The sequence below is a fragment of the Triplophysa dalaica genome, chromosome 12, assembly GCF_015846415.1.
Source record: "Triplophysa dalaica isolate WHDGS20190420 chromosome 12, ASM1584641v1, whole genome shotgun sequence".
NCBI lineage: Eukaryota > Metazoa > Chordata > Actinopteri > Cypriniformes > Nemacheilidae > Triplophysa > Triplophysa dalaica.
In genome coordinates, this window is record NC_079553.1 from 4,858,830 (window position 1) to 4,879,541 (window position 20,712).

The window sequence follows — 20,712 nt, forward strand, 5'->3', positions numbered from 1 at the left end:
CAAATCCGTCCTCAGACACAAAACAGAAGTGCTTATTTGTACAGTAAAGTCATGTTTGCTGTGTTATTAAAAGTACAAAGGTTGCTTTTTATTGTGTTGTTTAGGTATATGATGAAAACATCTTCACGCTTGTCCTTTTTTGCGTTGTTTGTTTATATTGTTTGGTTGTCGGGAATGGTGTTTATCTTTATGATTTTTGTCATTCACCATATGTGGGATGTGTTATGCATTGCAACATTTTGTTAAGAACAAATTCCTGTGTATTTGACAAGTCTCAACATAGCTTCTGGTCTACTACCGGTATTTGAATGATCCACCGGGCAGGAATTGTGAATGTTGCTCTTATCTTAAAGCAATAGTTCTCTTAAAAATGGAAATGATGTCCTTTGCTGAATTTTTTTAATTGTGTGATAACATAACAGCAAAACAATCCAACGGGTCTGGAAAAAGCAAACAGTGTATTGAAAACAATGTTGCTAAATAAATGTCTCAATTGTCCAATATTTTGCATTTTTGTATTCTGAAAAAGAATTAAAGTCACAGCGGGTGACTAAATAGTAACAGAATTTAGTTTTAGAATGATATAGTTTTATACTATTATGTTTACATAATTTTTACGTTATTACATGTACTATTCAATACAGAATAAAGTCACATTTAAACTATTTAAATTACTTGTAAATATCTGTTTTATTCAGTTACCAAATTAGCTTTTTCTTACATCTTTGTGGTTGGTCCGAGCGACACTTTTTACAGTTTAAGCTTTTGATTCGCTAGTGTTGATTCATCCTTATTGTTCGCATCTATCGAATCGCATTCAATGTTTACTAAAATCCGATTCTTTGTTCCACTGTCAGTTTTGTAATCTGATATGGATTGACAGATGTTGACTCAGTGTTGGTTAGCGTGGAGGGAGATTTTGCTTGCATGGATGAATACTTTGTATGGTCCCATGACTCGACCCAGCAGTACAAATAGCACAGAAAGAAAAATCTGATTCAGTTTCTTCTACCTGACCGGACAAACCCAAGCGCAACCCTCTCGAGCACTAGAATCACATTTTGTCAGGTGTATATAATTAGGCTAACACTGGAGCTAGTGGAATGTGGATTTATTCAAGTCATCCAGGCTTCAGGGTCTGTCTCCACCGTCCTCAGGGCTATTCATTAGAATAATTATTCCATGCTACTTTTAGTCCATAAATGGTGCATGATGACATTTCTTCCTGTTATTATTACTATTGATGGATTGACGGAGGCCTGCGCTCCTAACAGGCTGAGAGCAGCCAAGGGTTTCATATTATTATATTGCAGATCGACAGGGTCACCACATAGAGCAGCAATGACACAATTTCTGATGGACTTGTTATTATTGAGAAATCAGTCATTTGAAAAATCTTATTTTTTTTAGGCTGATATTGTCCCTGTAGATATCACATCATCCAAGGAATGGCAGGAAATTATTCATGATGACAATTTATAGATGCAGTAGTTATTCCCTGCCATTTCACATTGACTTATAATCAGGACCTTTTGGACAAAACTTTACCTGAAAACTGGTCTCAGGTCAGGCTCTGTCAGCCAGCACCATTGTGACGAGTATTCATGGGAGTCTCACGGGCCCAGCTGTGTTGCTGCTGGGAGGGGAGATAAGAGGCAAATATGGGTGATTGATTTTGTGTGGTGCTTTGTGTGGTCCTGCACTGATGGATGACTTTTGTAGATACTATTTGGAAGCAGTGAGCCCACTCATCTCTGTCTTTCACACATTTCATTGAAATAACTTCTGAATATCAACAGACTAGAGTTGGGCCAAATCTAACTCGTGGCGATTATTTGGCTGTCATTCACTAAGCAATAAAAACATCATTTACATATTGGCACTAGTGATCCTTTTGTATGCAAAGAATTAAACCCAGCTCAGTTCAGCCCAGTAATGTCAGCCGGTCTAGAAGTAGATTATCTCGATCAAATGGACCACCTATTTCCAAACCTGCTTCCATGTTACACAAACCAACTTGATACCTTGAGCTGGTAATACCTGGTTTATGACCTAAACGTATTTCAGTGCTATTGCTATTGAGATAAACATCACTGTGGTTTGATTGACAGTCTCGAGAATTGAACACTCTGGTTGGTGATGTATCAATCAAAAGATCATGTAAATGAAACATTTCAGTCTTTTGCTGGTACCCGTCAGTCTCACCATTAGGCCTGGAGCTACCGAGACTCGGTGTACTGTACATCAGGACACACATCACACCTCCCTGCTTGGGCTTATATCCGACAGTTTGTGATATTCTCGTTTCTTGATTTACGGCATGATGACTGTCAGTCAGTTTTTCACAATTTCTGTATTTTTTTGGCATTTGGTTTTCTCTGTATTTCTCAGTGAGAGGTTTAGATGGATTTGGTTGTTGATTGCTGTATTTAGATTTACATATTTTTATGTATTTGGCAGACGCTTTTATCCAAGGTAAATTACATTGCATTCTATTATATATTTGTATCAGAGTATGTTCAATCCCTGGGATCGAACACATGACCTTGGTGTTGCTAACGCCATTCACTGAGCTACAAAAAGGCTATATCTCTCTGGCATAAACTCTAAAGCCACATGTATTTTGGATCGTAGAATTAAGCTTGGCAGCCAGAAAAAAACAAATAAAAGGGCATATCTCTGTACTAGAGTATCACAACGATGACCTTTCAATTAAAAGCAATGCTTATACAAAACACGATCCATCATGATGAACGGAAAATCCAAAGACTTGTCACCTTTTGCATGGTATCTTTTTCAGCGGTACACAGTGTGTTGTGCTAAAAAACAGTATGCCATTTAAAGTGCAGTGATATTCAGCATCTTACAGATCAATGTGAAAAGTGATTTAGTGTTTCATGCATAATTAGCTTTTGAATGAGTTTCTATGGTCTTTCTAGTCCAGAATCTTTATGAAATCTCTTTAATTTGGCTCCAATTTGATGAATGTTGAGTCTTTCTTTTTAAAAACCCAATTTTTGGAAATTTAATTGGCATCCATTTATGGAGTGTTTAATTTGGCTCGGAGTGCCCTTGAGTTTTTGTGTTTAGATCTAAATTCTTAAAAAAAAAGGTGCTAATGAAGCCAAAGAAGAACCTTTTTTGTCTAAATGGTTCCATAGAGAACTTTAACATTTAAGGAACCGTTCTATTTCACAAAAGGTTCTTTATGGAACCCAAAATTGTTCTTCTTTGGCATCGCTGTGATATCTACAAAATCTGTATTTACATAAAGCCATTTTTGACTATGGTTGCTTATAGTCAAATGTCCAAGTTTCTGAGGCAATCATCTCTGAAGTCACAGGAAAAATATTTTGTGACAATGAATTCACACAGTCTCAATTTGTTTATTCCAAATCTATGTATAAATTGCCATAAGGAATCTCAAGGGCTCACTGTAGTCGTTGACTTTATTATGTACTAGATTAGCAGAATAGGTGACAGCTAGAGGGCCCTCTAATATCACATTGCCTTCCAAAGCACACAACACCTACAGGTTCTTTAGCATCAGTTTTAACTCTTGTAATGAGGATCACAAATTTTCTCCAAATGTGCATTTTCTCACGTATTCTCTTTTCTTTCCAGATATTTCAAGGATATCATATTATGCAGGTAAGATAACCTTTTTTCCTCATATTTTTGCAATGAATTTCCTACTGACTGGCCGAAATGTCAGTCTCACCTTAATTCACCCCTCACAGACTGTAAATTGGGCAGAGCGTGTACTGTTCTATAAAACAGATCAGTACATTCTGTTCCAAAGCCCGTCAACCCCCTTTGGGCTACCCATATGACAAAAGAGGTGAATTTAAATATTCCCCTCAGTTTTCTCTCGGTTGATGTAATATTAATTTATGTAAAAGTGCATCTCATGCTAAAACTGCATATGTTTAATAAAACAACAGCTGTTATTTTATATATGATCACGGTGAGGGAGAATCTTAGGCTTGTCTAAATGTGTATCTCTTGTTGTTGAGATGTGTGTTACTGCTGGATTTACAGTTCATTCATAGTTTCAGGAACTGGGTTATCAAATGTCTAGCTGATGTTTGAGTGTTTTACCCTTGATTCCGCAGCCAAGGGCATTACCGCTGGTGTGAGAGAGGGCCTTTTTTTAGACAGCAGGGTTCATGTGCATCTGTATATCATCCATAGAGGGCGTTATTAAGCACAAAATGGGACCTATTAGCTGATATTTGAGAATGCAGTTAGTATAGCAGGAAATTACCTGTTCGCCCTCTCTATAGGGACCGAGTGCTTGGAATGAAAATAAATATCTCTGGCAAGCACGAGAAGGTAAAACGTAAATAGCAGCACGATGTTTTCTGCATTACGGCTTGCAAACTTGCTAAAGTAACTGCTGTATTTGGGTGAAGGCAAAAGGATGTTTCAGTATATTGCTGCTGATGTAATGGTTCTCCTTATGCTGGATCTATCGACCTTTGCCTGTTGTACTGTACTGTATTGTATTTAACCGTGTAGACGTGGTCTGTATCTTTTCATCGTCTCAGATAAATCCATTGGGTTGTCTCGCTTTCATTTCGGTACTTGAATATGCGACAATATAGAAGGCTTTTGGTCACTTATGGTTAATGTAGTATATAACGTAATGTGAGTTTTTACATGATTACCAGCACATAACAAAGATTTAATGAAATCGAGACTGACAATTGTTACGTTTATGGTATTTTAAGTGATTGTCATAAATAAATCATTGCTGTTACACAGCAACCACCGTACTTTGTATTACTTTTGTTACTTCTGTTCTTTTGAGATACGTTTTCAAAACCCAGGCAAACATGAAGAGTGACCCATAGTAATGATTTATATAAAAAACAATAATAATATAATATTTGGGTGATATGACGTTCATGGCAGCTGTGGAAAGATTTTTTTGGATGATAAATAAAAAAAACTTCTCTGCATGATGTATGTCTAGTTCTGGGGTCAGGACTATCCTGACTGTCCAGTTGCCAGGTTTTCTACCTCCAACGATCCAATAATTTCCTTAAGGACAAATTCATGCCCCGCCCTATCTTTTTCCTTTTCTTAGAAGTCATTAGAGTCTGATATTTTAAAGAATTGCCACTGCTTCCTCTGTTTCATATCTGGAATTCCCCATATTTACAAAACATTGCGGTTGATTGAAATGTGGCATGGTCCAAAGAGAGCATAGCCTTCTCATGGTTTTGTTTCATCGTATCATGCGTTTTTAGGGGATGGATGTCCTTAGTGTCCTCTCTGTTGGACGTTGAAACATCCATCCCAAATTTATGATGCAAATAAATGAAATACCTTGAGAAGGTAATCCTCTTCGTTGGACCAAATAGAATCAACTATTACATAGAGCTTCGTAATACACTTATTTATGAAAATTTTGCATACAATCCACACCACTTAAATTTCATAGTTTATTTATGTCTGTTAGTGTGTACTGAAAGCTTGGCCACTGGTCAAAAACAGGAAACACACTTCCTTCCTTCAGCCTAGTCTCACTTTGTCAGGTGCCCATCGGACATTCCACCAGTGTTCCCACAGATGTCCTTAAGAGTCCTCTTAGTGATGCACATTACATGTGGTCTACCCTTATTCCTAAAGTGATTAGTAATCCTTACAAACAGTACTGCTTTGTATTTAAATAAGCTGCACAATCCAGAGAATGTAAACAGAAGGTGAACCGCCCAGCTGGATAATACCGGTCAAACCCTGACCCTAGTTAAACCTGATCGGCCACTTCTTTTGGCCTGGCAGCCCGTGCTCTGTAAACATGAGTGGATCAGCAAATGGCAGTCGGTTTCACAGGGCTCATTAGCATTTTGAACAGATGCCCCTCCTCTTATCTCATCTGGCCTGATTCGCTCGCTCTCCCAGTAAGTAGAAACTCTCTCTCCCATCCCTTCCTCTCACACTCCCATTCCAGCTTGTGAGAATCGCACACATACACGCAGTCGCCGCAGCGTCTCGAAATCTTCTGATCTGGATGAACTTCATAACGGCTGCTAAAAGGAAACGTTTGAGGATTATTCTGCACGGCATTTTTGCTTTTGTTCCAGCCTCCGCTGCTGCAGTCCTCCTCTGGACTTTGGGATTTCCTTGTCACTTTAAGATCTGTTTCACTGCTCTTTTTGGTGTACGTTAATGTGTTTTAAAGAGAGCTTTGGAAGGAAAGAGCAACACGCCTTCCATTTTATTCACATAACAGGACATCCATGTGGAACGTTTTAGTCGTTGGCACGTCACATCTGACTGGACCATTCTTTATGACTTCACGCCACCTACCTCTTACCTCTGAAAGCCGTTCCTAGTGGCACAGGCGTTTCAGAGGGCCGGGGTCACCCCCTGCTTCCTATGACCGTGTCGGGGAGTAAAAGAGCCGCTGGGCCCGGGAGAGATACGAGAGAGGAGGCCGGCGGATGGAGAGCAGCGGGTGCAGCCCCTTCCCTCTGTGCTGGGCACGAGGAGCCTGTGTCTACTCTTACCCTCCCCCTCTGCCAAGTATGTCACCCAGATATAGCGCTGCAACCTGCTTCCAGAAAACCTAACGATACTGTTTCGGAATTGTCTTACAGGATGCGGAATATTGATTAGCGGTGGTTTAGGGGAATCTGAGGGCGTAGGAGCTTCAATCTGACCTCTGGGTCACCCGTAGAGATGCCACAGATTGGTTTTGGTGCCGTTTGGCCTGAATAGAAATCTCAGGTGGATGGATGTTGTACAGTGGTCTAGGATGCGAGTTAGACGGTGAATGCTACTGTAGCACATTATTTATTGCTGGGCATTTTCAAGTGACGTTTTTATTGATGTTCAATAAACCCTATAATCAATATTTACATTTTACTTTATGGTTCATCTAATGTGACTCAAAAAGTGAAATTTATTCCATCATTTGCTCACCTCATGTCATTCCAAACCTGGATGAATTTCTTGCTTCAGCAGAACATGTTGGCAACCAAAGAACATCGGACCCCATTGACTTTCATTGCATGGACACAAAACCAGAGTCATTTCTCAAAACGCATCTATCGTGTTCTGAAGAAAGAGCATGTACAGGTTTTGAATGACATGAGGTGAAATAAATAATGGCCACACTTTTTTGCTCATAGTGGGTGTTCAAAGGGCCATCCGGTCCCTGTACGACCGGAGCAGGAGCTTGGTTCGCATTGCCGGCAGTAAGTCAGACTTGTTTCCGGTGCATGTTGGACTCCGGCAGGGCTGCCCTTTGTCGCCGGTTCTGTTCATAATTTTATGGACAGAATTTCTAGGCGCAGCCAGGGGCCGGAGGGCGTCGGGTTTGGTGACCACACGATTGCATCTCTGCTCTTTGCGGATGATGTCATCGTGCTGGCCCCATCAGACCAGGACCTTCAGCATGCACTGGGACGGTTTGCAGCCGAGTGTGAAGCGGCTGGGATGAGAATCAGCACCTCCAAATCTGAGGCCATGGTTCTCAGCCGGAAAAGGGTGGCTTGCTCACTTCAGGTAGGTGGAGAGTTCCTGCCTCAAGTGGAGGAGTTCAAGTATCTGGGGGTCTTGTTCACGAGTGAGGGAAGGATGGAGCGGGAGATTGACAGACGGATCGGTGCAGCTTCTGCAGTAATGCAGTCGCTGTACCGGTCTGTCGTGGTGAAGAAGGAGCTGAGCCGCAAAGCGAAGCTCTCGATTTACCGGTCAATCTACGTTCCTACTCTCACCTATGGTCATGAGCTGTGGGTCATGACCGAAAGGACAAGATCCCAGATACAGGCGGCCGAAATGAGCTTTCTCCGCAGGGTGGCCGGGCGATCCCTTAGAGATAGGGTGAGAAGCTCGGTCACTCGGGAGGAGCTCAGAGTAGATCCGCTGCTCCTCCACATCGAGAGGGGCCAGCTGAGGTGGCTCGGGCATCTTTTCCGGATGCCCCCTGGACGCCTTCCCGGTAAGGTGCTGGAGGGACTATGTCTCCCGGCTGGCCTGGGAACGCCTCGGTGTCCCCCCGGAAGAGCTGGAGGAAGTGGCTAGGGAGAGGGAAGTCTGGGCATCCCTGCTTAGACTGCTGCCCCCGCGACCCGGCCCCGGATAAGCGGTAGAAAATGGATGGATGGATGGATGGATGGATGGATGGAGTGGGTGTTCATTTTGACATTACTAAATTACTTAAAGGGATAGTTCACCTCAAACTTCTGTCACCCTCAGGTTGTTCCAAATATATATAAATGTCTTTATTCTGCTAAACACAAAGGAAGACCTGAGGGTGACAGAAGTTTGAGGTGAACTATCCCTTTAATTCAATTTGTGTCCATGATACCTAACCCCTGATCTAAACTGTTCGTACATGTACATCCACCCGAAAGGTATTTGGCTCCATTTGTTTCTGAAATGATGAAAGATGTGAATGATCTCTGTAAAGCAGGACTGAAGATTAGACTCTTACTCATTAGTCTGAGTTTAATGAACAATCAGAGAGCTCATGTCAGTCTGATTATCTGCCCGCTGTCATCAGTGTAAGAGGCGTCAGTCGTGTAGGTGGACTTATTACTGAGGGGTGAATTCCCACCTGAGCTCAACTGACTGTGCGTGTGGGATGCTGAATATGAAGTGTGCTATAGTTTTATTATTAGTGAGAGGTCTCTTGTCTCATTGTGGGCTACTGTTCTTTCTAAGACTGAAATTGGTGATTTGGCTTTATGACTGAGGCTCTCAGCGAATCTCAGTTATGTTGGTGTTGATTGGAGATTGTGTTCGGTCTTGTTATGAAAATCAACACATTCCCTCATTAATATAGCAAGCACACTGCTTGACGGACATTTTTACAGCTCACGAACAATTTCACCCCAGTTTACAAAGAGATTGGATTTTCATGGCCAACAGCATCCTGAATATTTTTTTTTTATTGAATAGTTCACTTAGTAATTTGGAAAGTCTATGGGGCTTATTTTGAATTCAACTACTTTAAATAATTCAAATTTGAGTTGTGGTCAAGTGTTAGGATCTTGTTGACATTTTTATGAGAAATGCTTGAGATTGCATCCCCTTCGTGAGAGCTGTTCTGACTGTCCAGGCCAAATGGATGAAATTAGATTTCCTGCATGGCTCGTCTCCCCCAAGATCCAGAGGAAACTTTCTTTTTTGAAAACCAATACAGATTTTGGGAGCTTTCAAAGATTAGATTTGGCATACGAGACGAATGATGCAGTAGAGAAATTGTAAAAGTAAATTTTAATGACAAGAAAGAGAAAGCCATTTACTTCTCTTCCTCATTTTATTAATAATACATTGGCTGCTTGAACTTTTTTGTTTTTGTTGATATTTTACATTAATGATCCAAATTTTGTCAGAGAGTACTAGTATATTAGATTTTGTTGGAGCAATAAGAATCGTGAAATTTCTAATCCATGACATGTATAGTTTCTATACGGAGTGATACACATGAAAGGTATGAAAATTGACAAAGAACAAAGAAAAGACCACGAGAACAGCCAAGGCGATGAAAGAGCACAAAAAGAGTAGGACGTCTTTACTTTTATCATTCCTTCATCTCCATGGCTCCACATCTACTTAGCCAAAGATATATAAGACTCCCTCTTCCTTCCATTCTTGTTCTTCTTCCGGCTCCCGCCTGTAGAGAAACTGAGGATGAAATCCAAATGAACCGCTTCAGAGGCACAGACCCATTTAATTTGTACCTTCTCTTAAGGCCTGCAAAGAATCTGTTTGTTTGCTTGAGGCAGTTGCTCTCCTCCTGTTCGAGGACACCCAATCCGCTGCCTGTGTGTCTGTGTAGAATTACTCCATGAAAAGTGTCTTTCTCACAGGTTATCTGAGAGCCCCTCCAGTCATCGTCTCAGTTGAACCTATAGCCGAGGAGGAGGGAGAGATATGGAGAGATGAGGGTGGGGAGGTAGACCACTCTTAATATCAGATGTCTCGGCTTGCATTTCTGAGTTTTGTGTGGGAATTAGACTCTCGTTTGAACTCTCTCTCTCTTGTTCAAAAGGCCATTGACTTCTAAAGTCAGGGTGAATCTAGTTGAATACTTTGCCTAGGTGAACGGTATGTGGCATTTTATAAAATTAATTATTTGTTTATTAGGTTAACAAAGAAGATAGACGCGTAAAATATGCTTTCCAGATTATATTTTTTCTATGATTCTCTGTTTTGTACTTCTGGTGTCTGGTTTTGAAGCTGCCTAAGTGTTATTGTTTTTTAAGAGGTTGTTTTACTTCAGACAGCAAATTATTAGCATCTGGTGTCAAGCATAAAGATTTATTCGATTTTTGGGGGACTCACAGAACCTCTGTCTTATCACCTGTGACGCTCTATTGAGCTGCAGTAGAAGATCCAGTACAAACCAAGCAAACTAAAATAAAAATTCTGGCATCACCCTCTTGTCATTTCAAACGTGTATGACTTTATTTCTAGAAAGATATTTTAAAGAAAGTTGTTAACCGAACAGCAGCGGCACCCATTAACTTCTTTTGTATTGACACAAAACGTTGTTGCAAGTTAACGACATTCTTCAAAATATCTTCTTTTGTGTTCCACAGAGGAAAGAAAGTCACACAGGTTTAAAAGGACAAGAGGGTGAGTAAATAATGACAGAATTTTTCAGTCACTTTAGGTTAAGTTAACTTTTAAAGGAATAGTTCAGCTCAAAATAAAATAAATAAATATATTTTTTATAAGACATTCTTAACTCGTATGCTGGAATGCTCTGCTTTCTCTCATGAGCATTCATGCGTATTTGATTTTATTGGTGTTGAATGAACGTTCTGATGCCGTTTGATCTAATGCAGTTCAACCTGTTTTCTGTAAATAGCAGACAGATCTAAACACAACGTTCTCAGGTGTGCGTCCGCCGTAAGATTAATGATCTTTGAGGCATTTATTATTACTTTTCTTAGAAGTGTACAGTTTTTTAAAACCTATGGGGAAAATGTTGATTTTTGCCGCAGTGCTGGTGAGATGTTCTCAGACATAATGATCAGCATTTTAAGACATCTGATAAAAATAAATAAAAGCATAAATAGCATTATCATCATTACAATAGACAGGTGTTGACCTGTCTATTGATATTGAGTTGCTTGACATTTGTTCACTACTATTCATAAAGTATATTCATTAATGTTTTATATTTTTGAATGAATAAGTACTGATTTCCAGAAAAACTGGTCTCGAGTGAATACCATTTATGTGTCCACACCACAAATATTATGTTACAGAGGAGCGTTAAGATTTGAGATAATTTTCCAGCTCATGAACAAAATAGGATTAAAAATCCATCCAACTCAAGTCGAATTTAAAGACATTTATTGTTATCGTTCTTGGTGTGAATGGGCCTTGAGGGTTTATTTGAAGAATAATATATTTTAATAAGAAGTTAATTTATTATTGTTTAGAAGCTAAACTGATTAGTAAAGACCCTTGGTGTGCACAACCGTAGTAATAAAACATCAAAATGTTAAAGGTATCACACAGTGAGCCAGAAATCCCTCACAAATCCCTGCAAGTCTGAGCTCTTCCTTCTTCTGTCAGATGTGTGTAAACTCCTCCTCCTGGCCAAGGTCCTACTTGGCCACGTGTGTTTACTTGTGTGCAAGTCTGTGTGGGGCAGTTCGCGTGCTTGCGGTCTGGTATAATGGTACTGTTGTGATTTTAGGGCCGTTGTTTCCAGGTCTTTTGCACTGGGCTGTTTTGTCAGGAATTGTCCCGGTCTCCTCAGGACAGTCGGACAGGAACTGGATTACCACAGCCACATGAGACATCGGCCAGTCAGGACACATTCTGATGCAGGATGTGATGTCACCCAAAGGAAGCTGCTTGAGTGCATTGTGTCTTTTTGAATATGTGTACAGACTTTAGGACTGAAGGTCTGATGGTTTGAACATGTGGATTGGAAGTATGTTGTTCTTTGGTGTACTTTGGACCCTTAAAGTGAATGTGCGATTTGGACTCAAGTACTTTTGACTACACAGTGTCTATATTTTCAAAGGGCTGTTTGGGCCCTGTGCTATTGAGATCCGCGCTGGCGTGTACCTGCTGGCCCTTCTTCAGAAAAGGTAGGAGAGGGAGCTTAAAACGGAGGGAACTAAAACCTATTACTCAACATATACTTAGTAACCTTTGCATAGATTTTCTTTCCTGTTTTTTCTGTTTGGTGATGTTTATTGTTTGTGATTGATCACGCATTTGTTTATTAAATGAATATCCGTATTGTCTATAGTTGCACATTTTACGACATTCAGTGTCATCTTAATGTCGAATATAAACGTTATCAATTTTGCTCAACACTAATGAACCACTATCTTTTATCTAATCATAGTAAAACTATAGACAAGCGCTTCTAAGGATTGTGGGAATGTTTGGGCAGTTAGGCTTGACCTGAAACAGTCGGCCATTGTTGTGTTGACCTTGCAGCTTTGGAATGCCGCACTGTGCTATCATGAATCGCAGAATATCTCGTATTTTCATGAAGTCCTCAAGGACACTCGTCTGGCGTGCGTGAGACATCTGCCTGTCTGAAGTGTCACTGTCTGGACCTCTTCCTTCATTTCTCCCCGAGGGTCCATCCTCGTGTCAGGCCCACCGCATCCTGCTTTAAATTGTACCCTGACGGTTAAATATTGAACTCATTGATTGTCTGCTAATCTTCCTCATCAGTGTAGATCTAAAGCCTTGAGGGGTTGACCTGCCGGCAGTTCTAGTGACATGTTTGAAGCAACTTGACTCGGGGTTTTCATTGTCTTGTCTGTGTGCTTTGATTTATCTGCGGATCCTGCAATAGATATGAATGTTCGGTGCTCTGATTTATGTGTCTGGCTGTTGAAGCCTGAGGCTGGTTTTGACTGCTACATTGAGAATCTAAATGAGAATATTCACTTATGCAGGGAGCTGTTTACTGTTAACGTTTAAAGACAAAATACAATTTAAAGACATGCATACACTGTATACAAGCTGAGAATGTGCAATACACAGTAGCAGCGATTATTGTTGTTTATGCAATCTTGCATTGAATGAATGTAATATCCAGGAAGGGTTAAGATTTTAGAAGCCTGTATTCAGATATTTACTTTCTTTGGATGTGGAACTTGTGGTCATGTGGTATTACATTATGCATCATCTTTTTCCTCTCTCTGCAGAATATGACAGACAGTTAGCACCCACCAAAGGCATGGCAGCGGCTTACCTGGACCCCAACCTGCCCCATGCCCTGAACCAGGGGGTGAAGCCTCGCTTCAGTGCGGGGATGGAGCGGACGGCGGGGGCTCCGGAACGGGTTCTCAAGGTCTTCCATTATTTCGAGAGCAGCAGTGAACCCTGCACTTGGGCCAGCAACATCAGACACGGGGACTCCACCGATGTCAGGGTGAGTGAGATCTGGACCGACATCTAAATGTCTCCTGGATAAATACAGGACCGTTTTAGACATGCAATATATAGTGGTCACCATATCAGGGTCACAATATGGGGTTTGGATAATGTTGGGTTATTTTAAACTGTTGGTACTGAGCTAATATGACAATATGGAAAACAAATTATGTCAGCGTATATTTTTCCAACTTGGATAATTTGTTTATTAAAGCATGCACAACTTTTTTTAGTGTTATTCAATTTTTATTTTAACAACAGTTTATTTTACAAAATATTACAAATAAAATATTATTTAGGTTATCTAGTTTAAATTAGAGTTGCACCGATAGGGTACTAATTTTCTTCACCGATACCGATTATACAGTGGTATTTGCCCATGCCGATTTTGAAGATTAAATTAACATGTCTGAACTTTCTGAATGTTATTCTTAACATTTTGTATAAACAGAGAACACAAATTCATTGCCTTTTACTCTCCTCTTTTGATTGACAGGATATGTGACCCTGGATCACAAAACCAGTCTTAAACATTTTTAGTAGAAGCCAAAAATACATTGTATGGGTCAAAATTTTCTTTTATGCCAAAAATCATTAGGATATCAAGTCAAGAACATGTTCCATGATGATGTTTTGTAAATTTTTATACTGTAAATATATAAAAACTTCAAAGGCAATTTTCTCAAAGTTTCTCAGAGTTTTAAACGGTTGTATCTCCGCCGGATATTATCCTATCCTAACAACACATCCATCAATAGAAAGCTTTATAATTCCAATTTCAGAGGATGTAAAAATCTAAATTTACCCATAAGACGTCCAGGGTCAAATTTACATCGACCCTAATCGTCCTCGGCAGTTTTTATCGGTCGATAGCCGATACTGATTATTGGCCGATATATCGGTGCATCTCTAGTTAAAAATCGCAATTCTTGTTTGGTCTAAAATAATGTCATATGTCGGTAGCCCTGTGTTTAGAGCACAATAACATAGTGCTAGTGCACTTTTCGCCCCAAACCCGAGATTGTTTCCAGTCTCTAGCATTCTATATGATTGTATCCCTCGCCTTTTGTGAGATTTAGTGTGTAGTGTTCTCCTACATCCCTAAACAGTGTATTTGTGCCGTTTTATTTTCGCAAACTCTTATTGAAGCTGACAGCACATCCTTCTGCAGAAAAAGTAGCATGACAATGTTTCTTGTGAGCTCCAGGCCATGCAGCGTTGTTCAAAATTCAGTCTGGCGTGGTGTAGAGCGCTCGTGGTAAAACCCCTCTACTCTAAATTATTTAATGAGGTTGGATTTTGAAGGCGAGTAGCTGTTCTACTTCAAAGTGCATTGTCTTGCTTTCATCGCTCGCAAAGATGCCGTTGTCCAGTTTTTTGCTGTTTATGCAGGTTTACACCTAATGCTCCTCTGGTTTAACTGAGACTATTTTGACTAATTCAGTATGTGAAAGTCAGGTTAGTTTTATTAAAGCCTGTGTTTTGTCTCTTTAAAATGTCAGATGCATGTGTAGAATTGTTATGTTACTAGTATTTGATGTCTGTGAGGGGACTTGAGAGATATCCGCTATATGTTATTCATCACTCACTAATGTAACTTATTAGATCTACTTTAATGCATTTTGCAATTTGCATAATTAATTAAGGTTTTTCTATCCTGTTAGATATCATACATCATGTTTCAGCAGAATCTTGAACGCCCCATTCTCTCTCTCGCTCGTTCGCCAACCCTCTCTTCCTTTCATTTGTACACACAGAACTTATTGAACCACCGCATGACACAATAATCAATGAGACATTCTACTGAAACGCTTCTGATCTTCTGGATCTTCTCAGTTCTCTCTCAGTTCAGATGTATGCCGCATTTAATGTTTCATGAAAGATCAACATAAACATTTAGAGCGGTAGGGCACATTCCCTGTATGTTGTTCTTGAATGTATGCCAATATTTTGTGTGTCTGTGTGTTTCAGGGCATTATACAAAAGATCGTGGACATCCATAAGGTGAGATGTGTGTCCTGCTTCGGTCTACGTCTGAGTCACATAAGGACAGGCGAAGTTCATTGGCTCCACCCTGACATGGGCGTGTCTCATGTGAGGGAGAGGTACGAACACAGTCATCCACAGGACGAATGGAGGTGAGTTTGTATTATCATAACCGTATAAGCATCATTATGACTCCAGAATCAACTGTATGTTTGCCGTTATAGTGCCATTGCAGGTTCCTTGTAATACCGGCAGGGCCATTCAGGGACATCAGCAAAAGATTTTGATATTGCTAAATGTTCCTACAGATGTATCTGTTATGTTTTATGAGAATTGTGCTTTCTTGTCTGGCGGTCTCAAATGTCACTTTGCGTTCTGCTGAATCCAGTGATGTTGGCTGAGAAAGCTGTTGAATTATGTAAACGTATAATTTAACTCTGTGGTTCTCAAACTGGGTGCAGATTGTGTGCCATTTTATGAAATTTATATTTAATATAGAGATTTATCATGAATTGTATTCAATCAAACATCGGGAAAATGAGACCAACAACCTAAATAATTGATGTTCCAGCAGTGTGCAAAACTTGGTTTAATTAAACCAAAAACATATTCAAAATTGAAGATTACAATTCTTTATTTGGGGGTCAGCAAAGCGCTGCAATATACACAAAGGGGGCCTTACAGCAAAAACGTTTGGGAACACCTGATTTAATTACATATAGCAAGATTTATGTCTCAGGATTTGTTCTTCTTGCATCCTTTCTATATCTAATTCATGGCTGTGTTATTAGGATGACGATGCAAATTGTTCTCTCATACAGCATCCGAGCGAATGTGCTGTTAATCTTTAAATGAAAAAAGATAAAGATGGCTTGTCAAATAATTCATATGGTGAGCAGAAAGAAATCTGCATCACTGTGTGGCCAGTCCACTGGGCGGTTTTATCGTAAGGAAGTTGAATGAAGCGATTGTGCTTAGTTGTCATATTGTTTATATTTCGTTCATGAAGCCCAGAGCTGTTCTCTCCATCATCTTTCTTTAGGCCTTCATTATGAATGAATGGGCTTTCTATGCTTTTATGGGGAAGTCCGCTGTTCAAAGGATGAGCTCCATTCTATGTACCCTCGAGCATGTCTTTATTATGAGAAACAGAGCTCTGATAACACACCCTGCATTTGCTATAAAGCAAAAAATTACCCTCCACAAACGGAGATCAGCAGGTTAAATTCTTCTGCAGAAATAGAGAGAGAGATAGGATTTGGCCAAAGGGTAGCTTGTGTTTTTCATTGTCTGTGATCTTGTTTCTTGGGTGGAATAGATTTTTTTTTCAAAATACACTCTAAAACAGGGTCCAGTTTTAGCAGTAGTGTTGTGGGGTATTGGTGGGTCTCTACTAGTGATTTATGCATGAGGAAAAGAAAGCTAAATTCTGACACAAGATCCTGCAACACAAAGATCATGGGTTCAATCACCAGGAAACACAAATACTAATAAGAAAAGAACCTTGATGTTGCTTTGGAAAACGGCATCTGCCAAATGCATAAATGCAAATGGATTTCAAGCTTTTATGTTAAAGCACAGCCAACCTGCATGCAATAATCAATCTTTGACATTCAATTGTTAGGAAAGCAAATGAAACAATGTCAAAAGTTGTAATGACATGATTCCAGTTTAAACATATATAAGAATATGTTAAGCAGCAAATTGAAAATCTTTTGGAAATCATGAAGATTAAACGGGAATGTAATATAATTTTCTGGAAGTTTTAAAACCGTGTGATAGGAGCTTTTAAAGTGTTCATCTTTCTGTGTGCTTATTGCCTGATCTTGTGTCCTACCAAATCCAAGCGTCCACAAATTTCCAAAGCAAAAGATCCCTGACCCACACAAAGTGCATGATGTCATTCTTTACTGTGTTTATTTGCACTGTATTTTCCTCTGTGTTTGACAGTGTTTTGTAGAACAGTTTGTCGTGATGTTATGTTTTTGCTAAATGGGTAGTGTATGTTATTTGCAGCTGATATGAAGAAAGATGTTTTAAATGTGTCAAGCAGGTGCTACAGCGTTCTGGCTTTTGCTCAAATCCAGATACATGTACAACTCATTTGGTGTAATTGCGAGCAGACAGTGAGCCAGATGTGTGAGAACGGGGGATAAATTTACCTCACCGACTGACAGCTGTTGAGAGCTGGCATGTTGGCATTGTAATTGTGTAATTCTGTTGTTTGCCAGAATTTACAAAGTGACTGGCACCTTTAGTCAAATAAAGGAAGGTTTGTCAAATGTTCAAAACAAGTACACACAATAAATATGACGCATTGGATGGCTTGATTTCTTTACCAAGTAGAAAGCAGATTTTGATTGCTCGGGCTATGTGACTGCAGCCAGGTATTGATCACCACAGGGTCACTTTTTAAGAGATGTTGCAAAACACTACAGTGCTTTGTTTTGTAAGTACACAATTTCTTCCTCTCTTTTCTATTCAGATATGAGCTACGGGTTCGATACTTGCCCAAAGGATTTTTAAACAAGTTTACGGAGGACCAGCCGACTCTCAACTACTTTTATCATCAGGTGATGTATAGTTTAATCTGAATGCTCTTAAGTCTGTAAATGTCACTGTTTGCAAGTGAGCACAAACTTTCAAACATTCTTAAGGGCTAAGCATACCACATTCGAAAAACGACCGTGAGTGACCTGATTTCGAACAAATCTGGTCCAAATGACAATTGGTTTCACTAGTTTGCCGCAGCAAACCAAACAGAACTCTCCGGGAAAGTTTGTGTTTGGCGGTAAACACCCTCAAACCACCATTGTAGCGCCACCTAGTCTGCGGGAAATAACGTAATTTTATTTAGCTGAGGTGAGGTAAAAAAACAATAACATTTGAGCAGCATGAATGCTTTTGAATGTCGTGTTGCAGAGATGGTACAGATGTACTCACAACTCTACGATCACTCTCACAGAGCGGGTGTTTAATCGTAGGAAAACATTATACCGTCTCTAAACGTTTTTCCCCAAAACTCAGAACGAAATCGCAATTCGCCTGGACTATGCCGAGCCCTTTAAATAACGTTTCCACCAAACGCGACTTGCTCGAAAAAAATTGCGCGTAGTTAGCACTTGAACATTTCAAGTTTACTCGCTTCATTCGCATGTGAAATTCACTTCACAACAGACGCAAATTTTTTATTACTTTCCAGATTGTCCGACCTGCCCACTCACTTTCTTCCAAGCAAGATCCTTTTTATTCCTGTTTCAATAAAAGTAAGATGTATCAACAGCTCCGGGTATCCATATACAGCGACTATCATTTTGTCCTCCATTGTTTGTGTCTCGAATTTCTGCCTCCGCTCGCTACGTCATAATCACGTCACTACTGGAGTAAGCTCCTGATTGGTAGACGTGGTGCGAATTTTCGCCAAAGTTCAGATTTTTCGAAATGCCCAAAACGGTCAATTCGCGACGCGTCATTCACGCGAATCACGCCGCAGGGTGTCCTACCGCATCTTTGCATTGACTTAACATGTAAATCACTCGCGATTAACGCTTCATTCACGTCTGGTGGGAACGCAGAATTAGTGCTCTGTTATATACTAGGAGGTACTGACATTATCAGTCAAAACTACAAATAATTAAAGGAGATCATGGCGTCGTTCTTTAATTTCATTGCATAAAGTCGCATAAACAAATTGTACCAGATTCTAGAGATAAACGGAGTACAAATAACATCAAACTTCATTCAAATTGATTGAGCGAACATTATTTGTTTTTCATGAATACCTTGTTAGCTCTCTATTATTTTACATTTTAAATGGAAGGCATGAGGCCTTATATTTGTTTATTTAACACCCAAAATTCCATTTCGTCTTCCAAGGCAGAAATGAGAATGAAATGCTGCTTTTTCATGACCTGTTGTGTGATGTCGTCAAATCTCTGTTTCCAGGTGAAAAGTGACTATAAGAAGGAGATTGCTGACCAAGTCGATCAAGAAATAGCACTTAAACTAGGCTGCCTTGAAATCAGGTGTGTGTCCATGATGCATCGATGCATCAATGTCTTACCATGACTTTACAACTTTATAACACATTTTTTCTTTTCTTTGTTTCAGGAGGTTCTTCAGGGACATGCGTGGTAATGCCCTGGATAAGAAATCAAATTATGAATTGTTAGAGTAAGTCATTTGCATTGGATTCTAATCTGGTCAAGCGCATTGTGACCATCTATCCACGTCACTAGTGTCAATCGATTTCTACGTTCAAACTGTAATAGTGAAGTGCTGCGGGACGCAATAAGATCACAGCCAATCAGAACGAAGTGGATAAGTTTCTGTTTGCGTACCGTTAAGCTTTCAGTGTAGGCGAGGCTTCATGGTTGAGTGCTACAGAAACTAAAACCAACCGACAAAATGTTTTGTTGCTGTAACGGTTGGTTTGAACTGGAGTTGGATTAACATGAAGGAAAGAGCTGTATTGCATGTAGCTGTTGCACTGTGCCTGGTTAGTAGGACACGGTGTAAAATGAATATGTATTCTACTAAAAAGTAGTCATGCCCTTATGTGTGCCATAGAGCACTGTAGAATTATGATGTAACACTATTAGTGTACATCAAAACCCACTTATGAAAACAAGCTTTCCCATTATACACTAAAAGAGAAGATCTCTATAACCATTAGGCTTTCTCTCTTTATATGATCACTTTTTCGTTCAGATGTGTGTGTATATGGGTCAGAATAACTAGTCCGTTTTGCTTGGCCCTCTGAAACCTGTCTGATCTATTTATAGAGGAGTATAATTGATCTTTGCTTATCTCCTGCAGTGGTGCAGGGTCTCCATCACTCGAGGACCCACATCTAATGCTTCTCTTTAAAAAATTTAACCATTTTGATTATATAACGTTTTTTTTATCTAAATTCTGCCATCGCTCACCCATGAGTCTTTTCAGCCTGTGCAATTAAAAATATATATGAAAGACAACACAGACAATAAATAGTATAATAATAAAATAAATTAAAATAAATAATAACGTTTTAAAAAAATCTTAAAATGACAAAGGGTCCTACGAAGCATACATTTTATTTCAAATCTTCTGAAGCCATATTATAGCTTTGTGTAATGAAATGGGTTTTGGTTTGCCATGACGTGGACTTATTGAGTCATTCATGGCAGAATCTTTCTTTTTTGGGTGAACTGTTTTTTAAGACCACAGTGAATATCATTTTTTGTTCTCTCCCTGCAGAAAGGATGTCGGTCTTCGGAGATTCTTTCCAAGGAGTTTATTAGACTCAGTGAAGGTAATGAGACATTTCCGATCCTCCTACAATCCTTTCTTGCATTGATCTTG

At 39.7% G+C, this 20,712-nt stretch overlaps 1 protein-coding gene across 18 annotated transcripts in view; it reads left to right on the forward strand.

Annotated features, from left to right (window-relative positions):
- ptk2ab (protein tyrosine kinase 2ab) overlaps positions 1 to 20,712 on the forward strand; it is a 55,260-nt gene that overhangs the window by 1,915 nt on the left and 32,633 nt on the right. For 6 of the 18 annotated variants that reach the window (XM_056762916.1, XM_056762917.1, XM_056762930.1 and 3 more), the window contains exons 1-7: positions 11,666 to 12,074; positions 13,155 to 13,381; positions 15,355 to 15,521; positions 17,855 to 17,942; positions 19,315 to 19,394; positions 19,480 to 19,542; positions 20,608 to 20,662. In XM_056762916.1, the coding sequence (XP_056618894.1) occupies positions 11,954 to 12,074; positions 13,155 to 13,381; positions 15,355 to 15,521; positions 17,855 to 17,942; positions 19,315 to 19,394; positions 19,480 to 19,542; positions 20,608 to 20,662 (801 nt within the window). In that variant the 5' untranslated portion in view covers positions 11,666 to 11,953. Of the gene's footprint in view, positions 1 to 3,624; positions 3,652 to 6,006; positions 6,535 to 11,665; positions 12,075 to 13,154; positions 13,382 to 15,354; positions 15,522 to 17,854; positions 17,943 to 19,314; positions 19,395 to 19,479; positions 19,543 to 20,607; positions 20,663 to 20,712 lie in introns of those variants that run through there. The other 12 variants (XM_056762923.1, XM_056762924.1, XM_056762925.1 and 9 more) reach the window with 7 other exon arrangements.